Source organism: Triturus cristatus, chromosome 7 (genome assembly GCF_964204655.1).
Source record: "Triturus cristatus chromosome 7, aTriCri1.1, whole genome shotgun sequence".
NCBI classification, from domain to species: Eukaryota; Metazoa; Chordata; class Amphibia; order Caudata; family Salamandridae; genus Triturus; species Triturus cristatus.
Window position 1 is genome coordinate 1,714,714,442 of NC_140590.1, and position 21,703 is coordinate 1,714,736,144.

At 43.7% G+C, this 21,703-nt stretch overlaps 1 protein-coding gene across 1 annotated transcript in view; it reads right to left on the bottom strand.

Annotated features, from left to right (window-relative positions):
- The window catches only part of LOC146812862 (alpha-2-macroglobulin-like protein 1), a 315,131-nt gene that overhangs the window by 95,891 nt on the left and 197,537 nt on the right, over positions 1–21,703 (bottom strand). Inside the window, exons 17-19 of the mRNA XM_085619933.1 lie at positions 18,328–18,424; positions 14,812–14,971; positions 2,318–2,543 (exon numbers count right to left, since the gene is read on the bottom strand). Coding sequence (XP_085476059.1) covers positions 2,318–2,543; positions 14,812–14,971; positions 18,328–18,424 — 483 coding nt within the window. The remainder of the gene's footprint in view (positions 1–2,317; positions 2,544–14,811; positions 14,972–18,327; positions 18,425–21,703) is intronic.

Genomic DNA, 21,703 nt, shown 5'->3' on the forward strand with positions numbered 1-21,703 from the left:
TTACTATGTTTGTTTTACAAAACCATGTGACCTCCTGTATTTTAAATGCTGTATATTTGTGCCTTGCCTTTGTTTACAGAGGTCGGTCCATTATGGGTTGTGATTCATAGATAATCAATTGTTCTTTTGATAATAAACCCTTTTGGGCTTTCATTAGCATGTATGCAAATTTTCTTTGACAGGGTGATCCACTGATTAATAGAGTAAACATTTACAAAAGACCACCAAAGGCCATTTTGGCCTCCCAGTGACTCATACCATCTACCCCAAGAGGATCAAAGAGTTTTTGTACTAGATCACAACTGATGTCTGTCTCTGGAATAACATAGGTCCCCTCTGACAAACCACAGAAGTATCACCTGAATGCTGTGCAATAATTGTATGTCTTCTGTTATCTGTGTACTGTGTGTGAATAGTAAAGTACTTCCTCTTTTATAAAACAAAGCTCTGACTGGACTTGATTTGTTAAGTATAATTGGATAGTTTGTTGAGTTCTGAGTCTCTACCCCCACACCACCTCCCTGAGTACATCTTGGACTGCTCGACCTTGCTACCAAGAAGGTCAAGTGATCAAGGGATGTACCCGGTGTTTGAGACCCTCATGGGTGAGTGGTGCGCTTACAATTCCCTGACTGATTGATTTGGTGCTCGGTTTTGGGCTCAATAGTAAGGTTAAGCCCAAAGGCTGTGATTTTCACAGTCTGAGCCCAATAACTCCTGATTGCTCTAGGATTCATTAACCTGTTCCCACAAGTGGGCTTCTGTACACACACTGCCGTGTAATGTCTGCATCTGTAGTCCACTTACCATGAACTCATTTCATTGCTGAAATGATTGAGTATCTCCAAGGTACAATGACATAACCAACCAGACAACTAATGTGTCATGTATTGCTTGTTGCGATGCACACCACTACTGCGAGAGCGGCTACCGATTCATCAATACAATAAATATAAATGAGGCAGCTTAAATGATCTTTAAAATGACCTATTAGAGGTGCACCACAGAAATATCTTTCTTTTCTTTAGCAGTGTCAATGACTAAGAACCTGTTATTTTGGGGTACTTGAGATGAACCACAGAACAAATTACAAGCTGGATTTCAGTGAGTGAAGGGAGAGATATATTTAGAAGCAAGCAACCTTCTAGGATCTGGTAACGGTGATAGCACCTCCTACCATCTGTACCACTACACATTTCAGTATTAGGACAGCCCTATTAATACTATGGAGAATTGTTTTCATTTTACATAGAGGCTGCCTCCACTATGTTGCAGTTTCTAAAGCAATGCAATAAAGAATGCTTTCTTACTTGCATTGCAAAGTCAGGCTCTTTACTGGGCTCACAAATATTGAAGAACTTCCCCTAAATGCAGGAATTAAATGGAATAAGCAGCAGTCAGACTCTACTGAGGTGTTAGAGAAAAGTGAAGGGATGTGGGGTGATAGGTGACGGCATCTTTTGGATACAACACTGCTCTACGTGCCTCATTACAGGTGCCCTTTTAATTCCAGTGGGCCCAGCAATGTGAGCTACCAGCTGCATAGAAATTACATATTCCATAGTAAATCACCAGCACCAGACAGTCACCAAGAGACTTCACCTCTTCAAGGCAGGTGGAGTCTCAAGATAAAACACAAGGGAGGAATGATGAATAACTATTGAAATTGGAACCTTAATTACTGTTTCCATAGTAATTCCTTCAGTCATACCCTGGGGTCAGCAGCGGATAGCATGACACCCAAGACATACAGCCAAAGACACACCAGCTGGCATAGCCAGCAATGCTGTGCACTACTGTTATCCTCTGACCAGAAGAGCACAGCAGTAACGTCAAGTCACAGGGCTTGGAGCAGACAGTAGCACCATCCTGACTTGAAGCTATCAGTGCAAAACACATGTATTGAGACACAAAGACAGCAGCGCTGAGGATAACCATCAGTCAATAGGGCAAGCAGTACACAACACACCAATCAAGGTCTGAGTTTAGTAGCACACAATACTATGAGCCATTCATGGGACGATAGTACACAGAACTGCCATTGAACCCGCGAGCCAGTAGCGCACAGCACTACCATTAAACTTGGGCTTAGCAGCAGATAATACTGCCATCAATTCAACAGGGCACAACCTAGGTTTAGTAATCAACAGAGTAGCCAAGAGGCGTTTGATGTGCATCCGCCACAGTAACTTCCCACAAATAACTTTTTAACCCATGAGAGCATTAGCGGTTCTGGTGAACGCCTTCCATAGTCTACCATGCCCTCTTCCTGCTGAAGATATCGGCCCATTCTGCCTCCCACAGAAGCCCCGCATACCCGGATGGTGTGCTCCAGGTAGTTGAAGATGGTGGCCACCACACGGAATGTCTCCCCGTAGATGACAGAGTAGGGCAGCGTCAGCTGAACGGAGAGAGGCTTGTAAACCTTGATGCTTTTAGGCGGTGAGAGGCTGAAGGCCATGCCAGCCAGACAGATCATTGTTGCCGTGTACTCAGCGATGCCCTCTGGTGCAATCAGCTGCAGCTCTGCTAGGCCGGTTGAGCTGTATGGGAAAAAAAAGATTTAAGGTTTAAATATCTACAATAACATAAAGACCACACTTTGACCATCACATCCTAGGGGAATTAACCTCTCCTTTTACCATCCCCTTGTCTCCACTGAAAATTGCTAAAGCAACCAGAACTACATGTCCCACTCCACAACTTTCACAATGACAAATGTCTAAGTTATCATGTTGATACCGAAGTGAATAGAGGGCGCATTTGCAGGAAGTGTATTGTCGTAACGCTATCTGAGCATGTTCAGCTCTTCCAGCTAGCACAATCTATTCTATCCCAAGGGAGACTAGAACCTTCCATCATCAGAGAAGGGGGAAGGTTAGGGTAAGAAAGAGAGAAAGAAAAGGAGAAAGAGGATTAATTCAGCAAGAGAACATCTCAGGAGAATATAAACACATTTATGTGTTTTTAAAATAAAATTAGCCATAGCTCAGAGGAATACTTTTCTTAACTAATTACCATCATAAAATACAACAGTTTATTTGCAAGATGGTAGTACTCATGGTCAATTCTGAAAGCACAGAAAATATTTAATCATATTTAATATTTAATATATTTAATATTTGCAAGTGAAGATGCGTGCTGTCCTCTGGAATTGCCGTCTCCTAGAAGCCTCCGTGGTGCCATTTGCAACCAAGTTGTCTTTCCAGTGTAATGTGCTTGCCCATTAACTTGGCCAGTAACAGTAATAGTCATGAGTTAAGCTAGTGAGCATGCATCATAGTTAAAAAGTGATCAAACTTAAACCAGTTTTGTTTCTCAAGTCCCCCTTCCATTGTCTGTGACATTTCAGAAAGGAATCTGTGGTCTGGAGAGGTCCTATTTACCTTATTTACATTTTTCATATAGCATAGACTGACTTTCAAATGTCAAACAGAGAACACTGTACAGAAAATACCAGGATATAAAACATGGGGTGAGATCCATAGAGTATTACAGGTTGTAGTGTTTGGCCAAGACTGGAATAGGGAAGCAAAGCTGTGATGGGTAGTCATGTAAACCACCAAAACAAGTAATGGGCTTTTAAATTACAACAACATCTACAAGCATTGGCAAAGTCAATTGATTGTGTTTAAATGTGCCAATGCATATAAGGACAGGCAATAATAAAGGCTCTATAAATGTGTTACAAGCCTAAATGCTGTTTATGACATTGACATCTGCCCATTTGGCATTTCCAATTTTGGGGAAAACGTGGAAAAATGATTGGTTTCTATATAGAATTCACTTAAAGGTGAAGCATGGAATGGGACAAACAGTGTGATGATTGAGTGTACTTTTCAGATGTAAACTAATCCCTCATGCTTTGTAAAGGAAGTACTTCCTGGATGGCTGAATAATACACCAAATAGCCAATAGCATGAGGTGAGAGTAAAATGTCTCTGTACAGAGCTAATGCTCACTCTTGTCTAGTTTAAAGAATTGCTAACAATATGTCTGCAAACTGCTGCTATGTTAAGCTAGACCTAAAAATGCACCTATTTTCCAATGATACCCTTCAGAATTAGATAGAAGACACTCTAGGGGCTATTCACAATGGTAAACTTGCGCAGGAGTAAATCTATATATCTTTACGTGTGCAAAGTTATTCAAAAGTGCAGACTTATATGTTCCCATTCCATGAATTCAGGGGTGGAGCATACTTTACGAGGGTTAAAATTCCTACTAGTAACTTTTCACATGTATGCAGAGGTCTCCGCCACCAGGGCAGAGATCATCCTATGGTAAAGTTTAGGGAAACGTTTAAGAGTTTATTCAACTTAAAAGAGGGATTATTTTACATTACCTATTAATGTAACTTAACTCAGAATACTTTTTTACTGTATTTTATTAAATGTAAATAATTTTTTTAAGATTCAAATTTTAAAAAATCCCACCTCAAGTTTAATATGTATGTTTTGTTTTTATTTTGTTGGAAAAATTATTTAAAGTTATGTACAGAATTAATTAAAAGAAATGTAATTATTTTTTAACAATTAACGTAAAAATACTTATATTTAAAAACAATTAACATATTTTACAATACACAAATCTAGCCAGGCTCCCGGACCTACAAAAGTCTCTTCGACTTCTATTAGTTCTGCTGTCGATAACTTCTCAGTGTTATATGACAGAGTAGTGAGACTGGAGGAGTTGGTGGCTGAACTTAGCAAGAGGGTGGAGAGTCTTATTGGGCATAAGGCCCCTCCGTCCACCCCCTTGGTCTCACCATCTGTTCCTGGGACAGTCTTGCCCACGAAGAAGTCCGATTTATCAAAGACACTTCCCACAAAAATTAATGTTGGTAATGCAAACACGGGTCCGTTTATTAAGGGGAACATCTCTAGAGAAAATGACCAGTCTAAGCAACATCTAGATCCGCTGAGAAGCCCTGTACCACCAAGCCTAACCACTGCAGTTCCTCTTTCTAGACGCCCTCTCAGCCCTCCTTTATCTAGCCGAGACAACTCTGCATCTCATTCCCTTTCTCCTTTGCCAATTTTCCATCCTGTGTGCAGGGGTTTCCCTGTTTTCATGACCCATGCACCAAAATTAAAATCTCGCTATGGTTCTGAGGGCAGCGAATCCCTGCACAACAAAGTTATACATTGGTTGAGATATGTAAGAGAATGTAGATCTATCATCAGAGAGGATATTGCAAGGGTAAGGAGGCTTTTTTGGGCGGATGCTGGTACTGATTGTATAGAGATCACTTTCAGGGATCCTGTCTTAGCTGAAAACCTACTCCTGCTTGAGTATAGAACTTCACCACCAGCTCATTCTTCTATTCAGATCCGTAAGCTTCCTGTTTGGAATTCTCAGAGGGAGGGCGAGGATTCTGGCCTAAGGCAAGTTGATTGACTACCTAACGCAACTATAGTTCCCCCACTATATATGCCTTCACTCCACCTTGCCATGGGCCCATCCTCGAATAGCACTCCATCGCTCTATCCGCCCTCAAATGTCCGGGGTAAAGCTGCCGATAGTTTGGCAACAGATGCGAGCTCCCAAGTCACTATACCTGCAGTCATAGGGGTCCCTCCCATGCCATCTTCCATGGGTGCCATTAAGTTGCTATCATGGAACATTGCAGGTCTAGGGAGGAACCTCACAGACCCTGTTTGGAGTGATTTCATTGATAGGTTCGATGTTATCCTCTTTCAGGAAACCTGGAGTCTGGTCCCTCTGCATAGATCAGGGTTTTCTTCTTTTTCCGTTCCTGCGACTAGGTCCACACGAGGTCGACCCTCTGGGGGTCTTTTAATTTGGATCAACATTAGTTTGAACTGGACAGTTAAATGGCACTCGACTACATCCCAGGACCTCCTGCACATTTCTATCAAAGGGGCAGCCCACCAACCTTCCCTTGAATTATTTAACATTTATGCTAGGGGTACTCCCGGTGGGCAAGTAAGTCCAATTGTCTCAGCTCTTGAGTTCGAACTCTCTGCAATCTCCCCCAAGGTGGGTGTCATAGTTGCCGGGGACCTAAACTGCACTTTTGAGCCCCTGAGCGGCGATGACATTTTGGGTACTGGTGATACTGATTCTAAACAGGGTATACCCCAACTAACTCTTCCACCACTGAGGAATTGGTCCAAAAGAGCTGTGAAAATCAACGCTCTCACCCTGGAGTTTAACTTAAGGGCAACAAATGGCCGAACCCACTCAGATGGCCTAGGTGCCCCTACATTTACGAGAACCAGAGCCCCCTCACGTATCGATTATATCCTCCTGAGCACTGATATCTGGCCAGACTTGACTGATATGTCAGTGGTCGATAGGTCTGAGAGCGACCATAACCCCCTGCTTTTGCAACTTAGGAGGGGCTTGGCCACTATTCCTATCAAGTACCCGATTGAACAGAGGTCCGGGGCTAGAGAGGTCGCCCTTACAACTTGTAATAGACGACTCAAGTGGCCCAGGGTGGCAAAGCGTGAGATGGACCTGGGTAAAATTAGATCCATAGTCGAAGATGGTATTGCAGCAATGGACTTACTCACTAGTTGCCACTCGAAGACCCTCCCTACCGACGACTTACTAGAAATATACCAGCAAACGATAGGAAGGGTTGGGAATTTTTTTGTGACACAGGTGAAGGGGGATTTAAAGCAGCATCCACCAAGATCAGAAAACCCCTGGTTTTCACAAGACTGTAGGGTTATGAGACAGTTGTTATCCTTAGCCATTAAATCCAAGGACCAATTATCCATTACTAACGCCCGGAAAATGTATTATAACACTATAAGGTCGGCAAAGCGCTTGTGGGATGAATCCCATTGGCAAGACTTAAAGGCCGCAGCTCTGCTAAAAGACTCATCCCTCTTTTGGAATCTCGTGAACACTGGCATGAGGGGAGGGGCTGATCCAATCCCAAGCCATATAACGGGGTCCCAATGGTATTCACATTTTTCAAACCTTTACTCATCTGGGGATAGAGCGGGCTACGGGGAGCAGGAGCCTGAATCAGAGCATTCGGAATCCTCGGAGCAGGAGCACGATTTTGCTCTGACTGAGGTTATCTCTGCAATAAACACGATTGCCCCGGGTAAAGCAGCCGGCCCTGATGGTCTCCCAGGTGACCTACTGCTTCATGAAAAAGATCTCTGGGCTGAATTTATCTTTCGGTTTCTTAAAAATTTAGCCCTAGGATGTCCAATTCCGGACTCCTGGAAGGGGGCGGTGGTGGTGGCCGTATATAAGAAAGGTGATAGAGGGGACCCTGCCAACTACAGACCGATTAGTTTAATCGATGTAATTCAAAAAGTGGTTGGCAGAGTCCTCCTAACCAGGATCAAGGCCTGGATAGATGAGGAGGGTATCTTGAGTCATCTGCAGGCGGGCTTCAGGGAGGGAGTAGGTACCATTGACCAGGTCTTCAGATTTTGTACCATCTATTGGAAATCTGTGGTCATCGAAAAAGGCAGCTTTTATTTGGCGTTTATTGATTTAAAAACAGCCTTCGACCTGGTCCCACGATTACAGCTGTGGCAGGTACTACTTGACCTGGGAATCCCTCCCCTAACCCTGAACCTCCTCAAACGCCTCCACGTAGGCAACTTCGCCAAAGTTAGGTGGGGTCCACAGGGACAACTTACAGAGAGTATTTCAGTCGAGAAAGGAGTGCGGCAGGGTTGTGTTCTGGCCCCGACCCTGTTCTCTCTCTATATAAATGGTGTGGCAGACTATTTGAGAGGCGACAGGGTCGATGCCCCAACCCTGTGCGGGGAAAAAATATCCACCCTGCTCTTTGCTGATGATACTCTCTTGATTTCGAAAAGCCCTATGGGCTTACAAACACTGTTGTCCCGCTTTTCCCAGTTTTGTGACTCCAGGGGGCTGAAAATAAATACATCAAAAAGTAAGTTGATGGCGCTTTCTCCCTCAAAACATTTTAGGAATAACATCCAACTTAACCGCAACACACTTGAGCTAGTGGACGCTTTTGATTATCTTGGAGTGAGGGTCAATAACAAGCTCAAATGGGCCCCCCATGTTTCTAAAATGCTCCTTGCCCACAAAAGAGCTGCAGGGGCAATATCGAAACTTCAGAGGCTCTCACACAGTAGGCCAATAGCGGCGGCCGTAAAGGTTTATGAGGGGAAGGCACTGTCATCAGCCCTCTACGGGGCGGAACTGTGGGGTTTTGAAAACTTGACAGAGTTAATTAGATCTGAGAACAAGTTCTTCAGAGACCTAGCCTCGCTCCCCCTGTCCACCCCACTAGCTCCACTCCGTAGCGACTTTGGCAGACATAACATCAGCAACATGGCCAGGCTGCGTCCTATTTTATTCTGGTCGAGGATCAGAAGGTCCCCCGAACTCCACCACTATGCCTCAGCCCTGGATGAGTTATTAAATCTGGGTGCTGACCATAAGATCCCCTGGGTAATGAACCTGAAAAAACAACTGCAGAAGATTGGTTTGGAAGAAGCCTGGGTGACCCAGGTCCCACCTCCCAAACTAATGTTAAAAAAAATTTATTGGGATTGTGTTATGGCTGAAAACTTAAGAAGTCAGGATGGTGTCCTCACTGTGCGTTTTCTGGACATGAAACCAGTTCCCAAATTGGAGCTTTTTTTGGATTTTATTGAATCGCCTCATGACAGATTATTATATCTCAAACTCCGGTATGGTACCCTCCCTCTTTATGATTTCCAATCTAGTTGGAACAAGGTAAATACGCTCATAACAGGCGGCCCTGGTTGTGCCTCGCCCACAGAGTCCATTGGCCACTTTATGTTTGCCTGCCAGGCCTACAGGCAACCTCGTTTAAGGTGGCGGGTGGCACTGCGTATTTTGACATATGAAACATCTGTTCCAAGCGTAATCTGTGGGACTGCCAAGTACCTGGGTTGGGCCTGGAGGTTAAGACGTAGGTTGCTTAAGGTGCATCATTTATAAGTATACCATCCACCTACTTGAATTTGCAACCTATTCTGTTTACATTACTAATGCTAGAGGACATGTGAATATAATATGAGCATATATGAACCCTTTTATCTTTTTTAATTTTGTATGAATTGAAGTCGTTTGTTGTAGTATGGTTTGTTTTAACTGTTTTTTATACATATTGTGCGGAACTTTTATGACATTTTTGTCAATGTCGAATAAAGTACTACAACAACAACAACAACAATACACAAATAATTATATTTTACATATATAGTTTAACATTGAATTACATTTATTCATACATTTTAAATGTTAAAATAAGTTTATTTGAAATAGCATTAGTTTATATGGAGTTGTATTTTAAGTCCCTACCTTGATTTTTTCCTGTGGATTGGTACTGCACTACCAATAGTTGGGCTTGTGATGTGAGTCTTACTCCAGGTCTGAGCTAGAGTACATTTATGACTGTTTTATGTCGTTTTTGGATATTGTAACTGTAGAAGTGCAGTTTGTGAATAGCAAGTAGCTTACTCTTTTGTGGGTATGTGTATGTCCTTCCCTAAACCCCTCCCTAAACTTTCCTTAACCTCTTCTTACTATTGCAAAACACATTGACCTTTATTAGTAAGCAGTCCCCATTTTTTAGCCACCCCCCCCCCCATGTTCCTCTGACATTCACTATTACAATGAATACATGCCTGGGCGGAGATCTCTGCATTGAGGCGGCGATCTCCACACATAAACGATAGGAGAGGCAGAGGCGTTGACCTCAGCGTGTAGGTTGATTAGCAGCATTTTGTAGTGCATTAGTAGTTCTTCTGTGGTCCTACTAATGCACTACAAAATGCTGTTTGCGATTAAGCCCAATGATGTATAGAGCATTGGAGGCTTTAGGGCAGAAGGTAAGAAAAATGCCCATAAAAAATATGGCGGTTGAAGAGTACTGACTGGCAGAAAGAAAACATTTTAGACAAATACAACTATATTTTATCAAATCGCAAGGAGACACTTATTTGCCACTTGATACAGAACATTGCTGACAAGGATGCTGGCCAACCATGAATCAATTTGATTATCTCCAATGCGGCCAAAAAATTGTGATGCATAACGATGATGACTGCTGTATGTTCAAGTCTGCCTACAAATGGATTCCGGCATAAAGAAGTAAGCGCCTCGCTCTGAGTTTCTGGGTAAATCCCATTTGGGTGCAATTAAGACTCTGCACCTGAATAGAGATCACAACTTGTGCAGTAATACTGCACTTTTTCCTTGAACAAATTTCGCTAGGGCCTACCTGGTGGAATTTGTGTGAGAAAAAGACAGCACATATCGACTTTAGCAGCTTGCAATGTTGGATAACAGACAGAAAGTAGCTCAGGGTATGATTGTTCTTAACAATCCCATCAGACGTCACTGGGTCAATCCACATAAAAATGTATCAACACATATCCATCATGTTTTCATTTTCTTTGTTGTTTGCATCACATTTAGCAGTACATCATTCAAAACCCTTTTTGTTCAATCCAAGGGTCTTTAGGAATCTGGCACGGTGTGTATGGGGTGTATCTTTGGGAGAGGGGTAGGAGTGTAGGTGGTGGAACCGCCTCCACAATTTCAGCTCTTGAGAGACTGCACCTTGTCCGGATCGGTCGTCATGTTTCTAAAGGAGGTGGGTGTGGTCAATGCATAGTGACAGATATATTCACCCATGCAATGGCTTTCAAGTGGTGCAACACACTGCTAGGAAAGCCCATGGCAGGGCTCACATAAGATGTTAATATGGGTACTGGCAGACCGACAGTCAGAAACTGTGGACGTCAGGAGTTCACGAGGGATGGAATCTCCCTGCCAGCATGAAAGCATTTGCAGTTTCGACAGACACCAAGTTGGTCTCGGAGTCCTCGAAGCACCTTCTTTACTCTCCCATAGCATTGGCAACCATCTTCTTCTCCTCTCCAGTTCCCTCCACCAATGCTCAAGGTGTTGCAATGTCTGAATGATTCTTTATGGTTCAGGAATGATTCAGTGTTGTTACCTACTCCTTTCTCTAAGACTTTGTTGAGCTTTCTCTTCTCTTTTTTTGTAAGATATGTTCAAGAGTTCACCTCTTCAGTGAGCATTGTCAAATGGAGCGTAAAATCACAAAGTGGTTGGAGACTCAACAAGTGGTTTAAGTCAGTGAATAATGCCTACAAAACAAAAGCTAAGAAAACAGGAAACACACCAGTTAAGGTGGTATGCTAATCTTAACTCCCAGCTCCCCCTTTCCAACTTTATATCCAGTCACAATTATTACACACACACACACACAAAATGCCACATTAAGTCACATATAATGTCAGTATTGTTTACAATTCAACAGACTCTTAGAAAATGCTCCAATGTGAAACACAAGCATACACATTCGAAACTACAATTATACAGAATGTTTTGTGATAAGCAATTAATAATGTGAAACTCCATCATACAAAGAAACCTATGCACCATATTGTCAATAATACATAGACTTACTAAATAACAATACAGGCAGATCAGAAATTACATTCTTTTTTTAACTCAAAGAACCAAATGCCAGATGTGTAGGAAAGTGTAGAAAAATACCCAAGAGTAGTGTAGATATATGTTTTATTTTCAGCACAAAAGGTGCCCAAAACAAGATGCTAGCCAAAGTGTAAAAGTTATGGGCGAAATAAAATAAAAAGCTGAGTAGATTACAGCAATATTTTGTAAAAAAATTACTCTTATATAAGATGCCAGTAGTCTAACAATCTGTAGCTCTGCAGCAGTTTCTTGCTAAGGTATTCTATTATTTGCTCAGAAGAGAAATAAAAAAATCATTAACATTCTGTAAAAAACACACTATGGGGCTTAATTGCAAGCCCCATGCACCACCGGTGCATTACTTTTAAGATGGTAAAAAGTGATGTGCCAGCAGCGCAAGGGGCTTGTAAATAAGCTCCTATGGGCCTCATTACGATAGCGGTCGGATGCGCGTCCAACCACATCACATCGGGTTTGAGCCAGCTCAGCAAGTAGTCGGTGGTCCCTCCCGCCATATTTTGATAAGAATGTTGTGTAAGTAGTCGGAAATTGCATTTTTCTACTGTGGCTTGTGTTGCAGCCCAGAAAAGCGCTGCAGCACAAGCCGCAATAGAAAAAGACATGTTTTCAAACATCCATGTGCCGGCACCACAGTGCATGGATGTTTGGGGAGCACCACATGTGGCCCACAGGGGACGGGGGTCCTGCTTGGGGACCCCAAAGACCCTTTCCAACAGCCATTTTCATGGCGGTGAAACCACCATGAAAAGGCTTTGAGAAATAGACATCCTAATCCCTATGCCTGCGCAGACACCACCCTCATTGTGGGGACTAGTGTCCGACCGCCGCCCGGACAGGCTCCTTGAGACTGTTGGAGGCTCTCCCCCAGACCGCATCAGTCTGGCCGTCCACATTGTAATGCAAAGGTCAGACTCAAGGCCAGGATGTCAGTGGCACTGAGGCCCTATGTTTGTGGAGGGATCAGTGTTATGATGAAAAATTTTAAAACGCTGAAATTTACCATTATGGTGAGCAACAAAAAATAAATCACCCCTCAAATGCGCTGCTCATACCCAAACCATGAGGTCAGCGATGACATTATCAATAACATTAAGGTGCTCTTGGAGCACAGGCACAGAGCACAGGCTGTGTTGAAAAGTCAAAGACTCTGCTCAGAACACTAGGGGCATAGCATCCGGAGGAGGACAGTGAGCTGTGGGGAAGGAGCATTGAGCATCGGCTTTGAGCCTTACACTTACCCTCTTTCTTTGGCTGATTCTAGTGAAGTGTATTTTATTTTCAGGGCCAGGGCCCCTGCCTGGAACTGCTCCCAGGCACCTCTGGATCTAGTAAGAGGTCATTTCCAGTGGATGTTGGGAGTAGGAATGCTAAGTGCAGAGCCAATGTGCAAGGCCAGGCCCTGCATCCAGAGTCCAATAGGCAAAGCCGGAAGCTATAGTCAGTGACCTCTAGAGGTAGTGCTGTTCAACAAAGGGCCTGGCTGTGATCTCGCAGGTTGCTGGTCACTGGCGACGTTGGCACTGCCCTCAGGAAACTATTTCTCAGTTATCAGCCAGTTCTTGGTCCCACAGCCTGAGGTTGAGCCCAGTTGATTCTGCAATATAGGTGTGTTGAGTACCTTTTTTGACGCGGTTAATACAAGTAAGAATAACATATATTAGAACATTGGAATGTGGAGCACTCCATTGAAGACAATGGAGTGCTCTGTGCTTCTACGGGCCGGTAAAGGCCTGCAGAGGAACATTCTAATGTTGCTTTTGTTCACAGCTATTGCTGTGAACAAAGGCCTCTCGGAGCTCGAGGGGATTTAAGACCCCTCGAACTCCAAGAGGCCTTTGTTTAGTTTGTTAGAACATTCTGCCCTCTAGTGCCAGAATGTTCTAATAGCCTTATAGCCCTTCATAGCTGGGCTATACCAGCTATTAAAGTCCTGCTCCCTTGTTAAATTCCCTCGCCTTGCTTTAACGCTGGAGCGGGCCATTATTAGCCGGTATAGCCTGCTATGGAGGGCTATAAGGCTATATTAGCACATTGGAATGTTGGGAGCTCCAACAATGGAGTAGCTCTGGGCTTATAATGGCTGGTATAAGCCCAGAGCTCCAACATTCCAATGTTACTTTGTTCACAGCTGTGGCTGTGAACAAAGGCTTCAGGGAGCCTGAGGGGATTTCAATCCCCTCGTGCTCCCTGAAGCCTTTGTTTTACTTGTTAGAACATTGTGCCCTCTAGTGGCAGAATGTTCTAATAGCATTATAGCCCTTCGTAGCTGGGCTATACCGGCTATTAAAGTCCCGCTCCCTTGTTAAAGGCCCGAGCCGAGGGCCTTTATTAGCCGGTATAGCCCACTACAGTAGGCTATAAAGCTATATTATGTCAGCGAAGATGTCATTGATAATATTTATAATGTCGTCTGTGACAACAGGTGTGGGGTCATCAGCAACCTGTTGGGTAAGTTATGGATGTACTGCATGCCACAACTAGCTAATTTCAGTGTTTTGAGCTCTGCTTCGTACCCATATTGTCATTAAAAATGACATTCTTAGGAAATCTTCAATGGTTGTTAGTAAGAAACATTTTTATTCTGAATAAATAACTGTATCCTCTATTTAACAAATGTCATGGCAATGGTCATATTTGTTGATGCATGTGCATGTAATTTGCCGCTTATTAAATTCAAATTAAAAAAAATTCTTTCGGCAATAAAAAGCCATAAAAGTGTGCAAAATACAGCAACTGTAAATTAAAATAACAGAATACAAGCATGACATGAACACAATGAAAGCTGCATTATAGAACACAATTTAAAATCCGAAACAGGCTCAAATATTAGCAACAACAAGAACACATGCTACATGAAGCAATTAAGAAAATCAAATGATCCCCTATCTATGGAGAAGGCCCTCCTGAGAACCAGCCACATAGCACTCAAATATTTAGTTACAGCACAAGCATATAATGTCCGGCAATCAGTTCTGAGTATGCGGAAGGCAGTGCTGTGACGTCTCATGCCTACTTCTTTAGATATAGGCAAAAGCTAAAAGGAACATGCACGGACATACACAGGACAAGCAAAAAAGACACAGGGAACAGTTTTCTTTGGGCAGTTACACACAGGGCAAACCAAGGCTTCAGTGGCTACCCATTTGGAGGTAAACTTTTTAATAGTAAAGTACCCACTCCAAACTGGAAATACAGCTTCCTGCCCATTGCGGTTTATTAGGAACAGATGCATTAATTGCAAAGGGGTAAATCACCTACTTAATAATTTTTTGCAACGTATTTTTATTGCAATTGTTAAAAGTCGTAGAAACATACTTCAAATACAGCAGATCCCAAAACCAGGTCTCTCGGAAGTCTCTGCGAACATCCTTTTTCTTCGCCATGTTTGTGGGACTGGTGGCATAAAAGTCATCCCGTTCCTCCTCGTGGAGTATGCCAATAACAGGACCATGGTCAGGAAAATTCACAGCCTCTCCTATAGACAGAGATGGGTGGAAGAGAGAATTAGGGGGCAACGAACAGCAAAAGAGGACTACCCTTGAAGGAGTCCACACACACCTACAGCAGCATTGCCAGTTTGGGCTTTACTGTCAGCACAGGCACAAGGCTGAAGAGGATACTTCTGGTGAACGCTTGCCCTGCCACTAAAGGACATGACGAGTTCCAAGCACCGTTTTCTGATGCTCTTCCCTGTGGACAGCACTGCTCTGACCTGATGCCCCTCAAGGTCGTTTGTGAGGAAATATTAACTGAGGGGTAACCTGCTGTCACAGACACTGTTTCATATCTCTCGGCCCAGACCCTTGGTCTCTTTCACCACAGATACAATGACCAAGCATTCTTTGTGCACACTCTCATGCTCTTCATCCAGACTAAGGATGCTCTCCAGCTCCCCTCCGTCCCTATGTTGTCATCACTGTCCTCCCTCTGTGCCAGCAATGGCCCAACGCCTCAACTGTGTTAAGGTCACGCTTTCCTTTGTGGAAGCTATGGGCCAATGCTCCATAGTGTGAAGTTTACACATCCCTACGCAGATGCAATGGTTCAACACAACCCCCCTACCTTGGTGTTAGGGTCACTCTTATTTATGTGCAAGTGATGGTTCAATAGCATGCATGGTGTTAAGATCACTCTTTACCTATGTGTAAGTGATGGTTCAATGTCTGCATGGTGTTAAGATCACTCTTACCTATGTGCAAGCGATGGTTCAATGTCTGCATGGTGTTAAGGTCACTCTTACCTATGTGCAAGCGATGGTTCAATGTCTGCATGGTGTTAAGATCACTCTTACCTATGTGCAAGCGATGGTTAAATGTCAGAATGGTGTTAAGATCAACTTAACTATGTGCAAGCAATGGTTCAATGTCTGCATGGTGTTAAGATCACTCTTAACTATGTGCAAGCGATGGTTAAATGTCTGCATGGTGTTAAGATCACTCTTAACTATGTGCAAGCAATGGTTAAATGTCTGCATGGTGTTAAGATCACTCTTAACTATGTGCAAGCGATGGTTCAATGTCTGCATGGTGTTAAGATCACTCTTAATTATGTGCAAGCGATGGTTCAATGTCCCACATGGCGTTAAGATCCCTCTTACCTAAGTGCAAGCAATGGTTTATTGTCCCGCATGGTGTTAAGATCACTCTTAACTATGTGCAGGAATTAGTCCAATGTCCGGCATGGTCTTAATATCACTCTTACCTAAGTGCAAGCAATGCTTTAATATCCCGCATGGTGTTAAGATCACTCTTACATATGTGCAAGCGATGGTTCAATGTCCTGCATGGTGTTAAGATCACTCTTACCTAAATGCAAGCAATGGTTTAATATCCCGCATGATGTTAAGGTCACTCTTACCTATGTGCAAGCGATGGTTTAATGTCCCACATGGTGTTAAGATCACTCTTACCTAAGTGCAAGCAATGGTTTAATATCCCGCATGATGTTAAGGTCACTCTTACCTATGTGCAAGCGATGGTTTAATGTCCCACATGGTGTTAAGATCACTCTTACCTAAGTGCAAGCAATGGTTTAATATCCCGCATGATGTTAAGGTCACTCTTACCTATGTGCAAGCGATGGTTCAATGTCTGCATGTTGTTAAGATCACTCTTACCTAAGTGCAAGCAATGGTTTAATATCCCGCATGATGTTAAGGTCACTCTTACCTATGTGCAAGCGATGGTTCAATGTCTGCATGTTGTTAAGATCACTCTTACCTAAGTGCAAGCAATGGTTTAATATCCCGCATGATGTTAAGGTCACTCTTACCTATGTGCAAGCGATGGTTTAATGTCCCACATGGTGTTAAGATCACTCTTACCTAAGTGCAAGCAATGGTTTAATATCCCGCATGATGTTAAGGTCACTCTTACCTATGTGCAAGCGATGGTTTAATGTCCCACATGGTGTTAAGATCACTCTTACCTAAATGCAAGCAATGGTTTAATATCCCGCATGATGTTAAGGTCACTCTTACCTATGTGCAAGCGATGGTTCAATGTCCCACATGGTGTTAAGATCACTCTTACCTATGTGCAAGCAATGGTTTAATATCCCGCATGATGTTAAGGTCACTCTTACCTATGTGCAAGCGATGGTTCAATCGCCTACATGGTGTTAAGATCACTCTTTACCTATGTGTAAGTGATGGTTCAATGTCTGCATGGTGTTAAGATCACTCTTACCTATGTGCAAGCGATGGTTCAATGTCTGCATGTTGTTAAGATCACTCTTACCTAAGTGCAAGCAATGGTTTAATATCCCGCATGATGTTAAGGTCACTCATACCTATGTGCAAGCGATGGTTCAATGTTCGCATGGTGTTAAGATCACTCTTACCTATGTGCAAGCGATGGTTCAATGTCTGCATGGTGTTAAGATCACTCTTACCTAAGTGCAAGCAATGGTTTAATATCCCGCATGATGTTAAGGTCACTCTTACCTATGTGCAAGCGATGGTTTAATGTCCCACATGGTGTTAAGATCACTCTTACCTAAGTGCAAGCAATGGTTTAATATCCCGCATGATGTTCAGGTCACTCTTACCTATGTGCAAGCGATGGTTCAATGCCTACATGGTGTTAAGATCACTCTTACCTAAGTGCAAGCAATGGTTTAATATCCCGCATGATGTTAAGGTCACTCATACCTATGTGCAAGCGATGGTTCAATGTCCCACATGGTGTGAAGATCACTCTTATTTATGTGCAAGCAATGGTTCAATTACCTGCATGGTGTTAAGATCACTCTTACCTATGAGCAAACAATGGCCCTGTCCCTCAACAGTATTAAGGTTTTTCTTACCTAAGTGTACGTATTGACCCATTGGCCACCCATGGTGCTACGGTTGCTCTCTCAAGAGTGTCAGCAATGGCAAAAGGGTCCAGTGGTGTGAAGGTTACACTTCCCTGTGTGGATACAATACCTCAATACCCCCACAGTATTAAGGGCACTCTTACTTATATGAAAGCAACAATCCCAATGCCCCCCTGGTGTTAATGCCCCACATCCCTATACAGGTACCACCTGCCTGCCATGGTTTGGGCCACTCTTCCTTATGTGCAAACTATGCTCCAGTGCCCATGCATGTCCCCGTGGTGTTAATTTCACGCCTCCTTATGATTATGCAGTGATCCTAGACTAAGGGACACTTTTCTGCTAGCAGCACCCCTGTCACAACACCAACCTTGGTGCTCTTGCCTCCAAATCAGTAAAGATCCACAAACAGGCCACATTTCCAACACCTAGAAGGTGGCCTCTGGCTCCCTGAGCCGGTCATCATGGAAGCCTCAGATCCCCGCATCAGTTTTTACCACAGAATGCTCTTACCCCTTTCACCGACTCGAGACATAACTGGAGGGTACGCGCCACTGCAGTCTTGTGGTTTCTTGATTGCACAGTTTGTGATGACTTTCAACCCCATAAGCTGTTTTTGATAGAGAAAATAAAACGAATTGTATGAGTTACCATGACTTTGTACAAGTTACCAAATCTGTGAATGAAAATATTGCAAAGAAAGGGATCAGGGGCAGCAGGAACCAGATGCAGCAAGTTATGAGGAAGCAGGGCAAGACTCATGGGCACTACTTTGCTGGATGCATCACTCACCACGCCACTAACCACAGCACTCTCAACTGTCGCTCCTGTAAGAACTGGCCCAACGAGGCACCAGAAGACTAGCCAGGAGACAGATGGTGTTATCCAGTAAGCTTCATTGATTTCTATGTCAAGCCGTAAGTCCAGCACCGAACGAATAAATGCAACGGTCCCTCAGCATGTCTATATATCCCCGCAACTGCCCAACACATGTTTAGAATACACACACACACGAGCCTTGGAACAAGCGTGCCTCATTCAAGATTCATGCTCCTTTGCTAACCGCACGTCTGCATTATATAAGCTAGACACGAGCATAACAAATGTCGCGCTCGGGTGCTCATTACACTAGAACACGAGTGCAACAATAACTCCTGTTGCACTCGTGTTATATATAAAAACTCCTAGCATTGCTCATCACAGCCACTCACACCGCCATTCACAACACTGCTCTTCACAGCCGCTTACCACAGTCACTCACAGTGTCAATATAAAAACTCCTAGCATTGCTCATCACAGCCACTCACACCGCCATTCACAACACTGCTCTTCACAGCCGCTTACCACAGTCACTCACAGTGTCAATATAAAAACTCCTAGCATTGCTCATCACAGCCACTCACACTGCCATTCACAACACTGCTCTTCACAGCCGCTTACCACAGTCACTCACAGTGTCAATCAGTTTAGCTACTCACAACACCATAAACCACAATCACTCACTCTGACATTCACAACACTAATCATTACAGCCTATTACTACATATCAAAACAACAGGAGGGTTCAAAACTTTCCTCACCCCAACCCTCCATCATGGTTCACACAACTCAATCCATTTCTAAACAGATTTTTATGGCGGGGGGAGCGATTCGGGTCACATTGTCCATGTGTACACAATCTACGTACTGCGGGGGCATTGCAGCGGCTGATGTCCACGCTTATTACTCCGCCTCCCACCTTCTGGTGATTAGTGAATGGTGGAATGGGTCCCAGCCGGACCCAGCCTATGCAGTCGAGCGGATTAACATCTCTGGCACCCCCTTGCTGCACCTCCTATACAGCAACGCACCACTAGACTTCCTTCCTCCGGCTTGTCGGACTGTTATACAGATTTGGAGATGGTCGGTTAAATCCATAGGATGGTGGGTAAGCCAACAGGCTCCACTCCTCATTGGCATAGCTCGTATCTACGGCTGGTGTCTGCGCTATGCGGGTTCCGTAAATGGGACCTTATTGGGGTTTCCAGGTTGGGGGATGTCATGCAGGGCATCACCCTTAAATCCTTTCAAAGGTTGCAATCAGATTTCGATCTATATAAAACTCAGTTCCACTGCTATCTGCAGCTTCGTCATGCTTTGGACCCACCATTCGACGATTGGAGACTCTGCCTGAGTCTCATCCGTTGGAGGGCCGCCTACTGATGGGGGACATTGGGGATCATAAAATTAGGCAAATCTACCAGACGCTTAACACACACACCAAAACCACTATTCTTAAGACCAAAGCGGCTTGGACAGCTGACCTGCCGGCCCTCACTGATGATGACTGGGTCGAAGCCTTGGATAGTCATCGGTACGCTGCGGTGTCCACTAGATACAGACTCATTCAGTTTAAATATCTCCATAGGGTGTATTACACTCGTCACAGGTTATGGAAAATTGGTGCAATCCAGTCTCCTGTCTGCCTCCGCTGCTGTGCGGACAATGGCTCTTTTCTACATACGGTGTGGAGTTGCACGGCGATTCAGTCGTTCTGGACCAAGGTGGCATCCTGCCTGGGCCGTGTCCTGGCGTGGACTATTTTGCTTGACCCCAGACTGGTGCTACTACATAGTACAGAAGACATAGGGGGGAACCGCTATAAGCAGCATCTTTTATTCCTGGGCCTCACCTTAGCCAAAGGGGACGTAGCACAACACTGGAAGGACCCGTCGCCGCCCAGGGTAACTAAATGGAAAACAGCCACGGACAGATGCATGACTGCTGAAATTGTAGTCTTTCGGGTGAGAGGGTGCCCACAGAAGCATGGGAAGATTTGGTCTTGTTGGGCCGCCTACAGAGGCAAAGACCTACCCCCAATGTCACAGTCTGCATCCCATGATCCCATTGAACGATTGGTGGTTAGCAATTCGCCTGTTTAATGCACTACCTTGGTCTCTCTGTGGCGGGTAATTTCTATATATGTACATGCAATGCTCTACAAGTGTGTAAGGTGCTGTGTGTAGCTTGTAGTTTGGTTCTTTGTTTCCAATTTGTTGTTCTGTGGCCTCCATGGGCTTTGCACTTTGTACCTCTGGTTTTATTTCATACATTTAGTCTGTATTATCCTCGCTGGGCTTCGCCCATTTGGCACGATGGACAATCAATAAAATGTGTGGGTAAAATAAAAACAACATGAGGGGACCCCTCCTGAGATTTACTAGTAGTAAGTTACTTTTGTGAATACTGAAAAGCAGTAAAGTTAGACTCTTGGCCTAAGTTAGACTTGTGGTCAATCTTGACCTTTGTGGATCAGGACCTAAATGTCTCCACCTATGTTAACCTTGTTGAGGCCGTTTTGAAATTGAAAGACCATGCACTGCCAGCAAAATGAATGGCGTATAAAACGCCCCCAAAGTGCCTAATGTGTTTTGCTTTAAAGACTGGCTTATATTGGAAACGTTTCAGTAAATATGTTCATGTATGACCTATGAAGGTAGAGTAAGTGGTGTTTAGTTTCACATTTTCAGCCAGTTTTTCACATTAAAAAATACAGACAAATTAAAACGTTTAAATACCCTCAAAAAAATCATAGAAACAAAATTGTTACCCAAACGGTTAGGGAACATTCATAACAACAGTTGGAAATCTGCAGCTGGTGGATTACCACATCACATGATTACAAGGAGAGAGAGAAATACTTTATTTAGACAATCAAGTCCATTAAAGTGCCAAGTGCTAGTTTAAAAGTGCATTGAAGGAGATCATCAGCGCGATGCACAAATGTAGCCTTATATACGAAATTAAAAATGTATGATATCAAAAATATAGGATGTATGATGTTACAACGCATGCTTTTACAACGCAAGTCTTTACATCGACTTGCAGTAGATGGCGTGCTAACATTAAA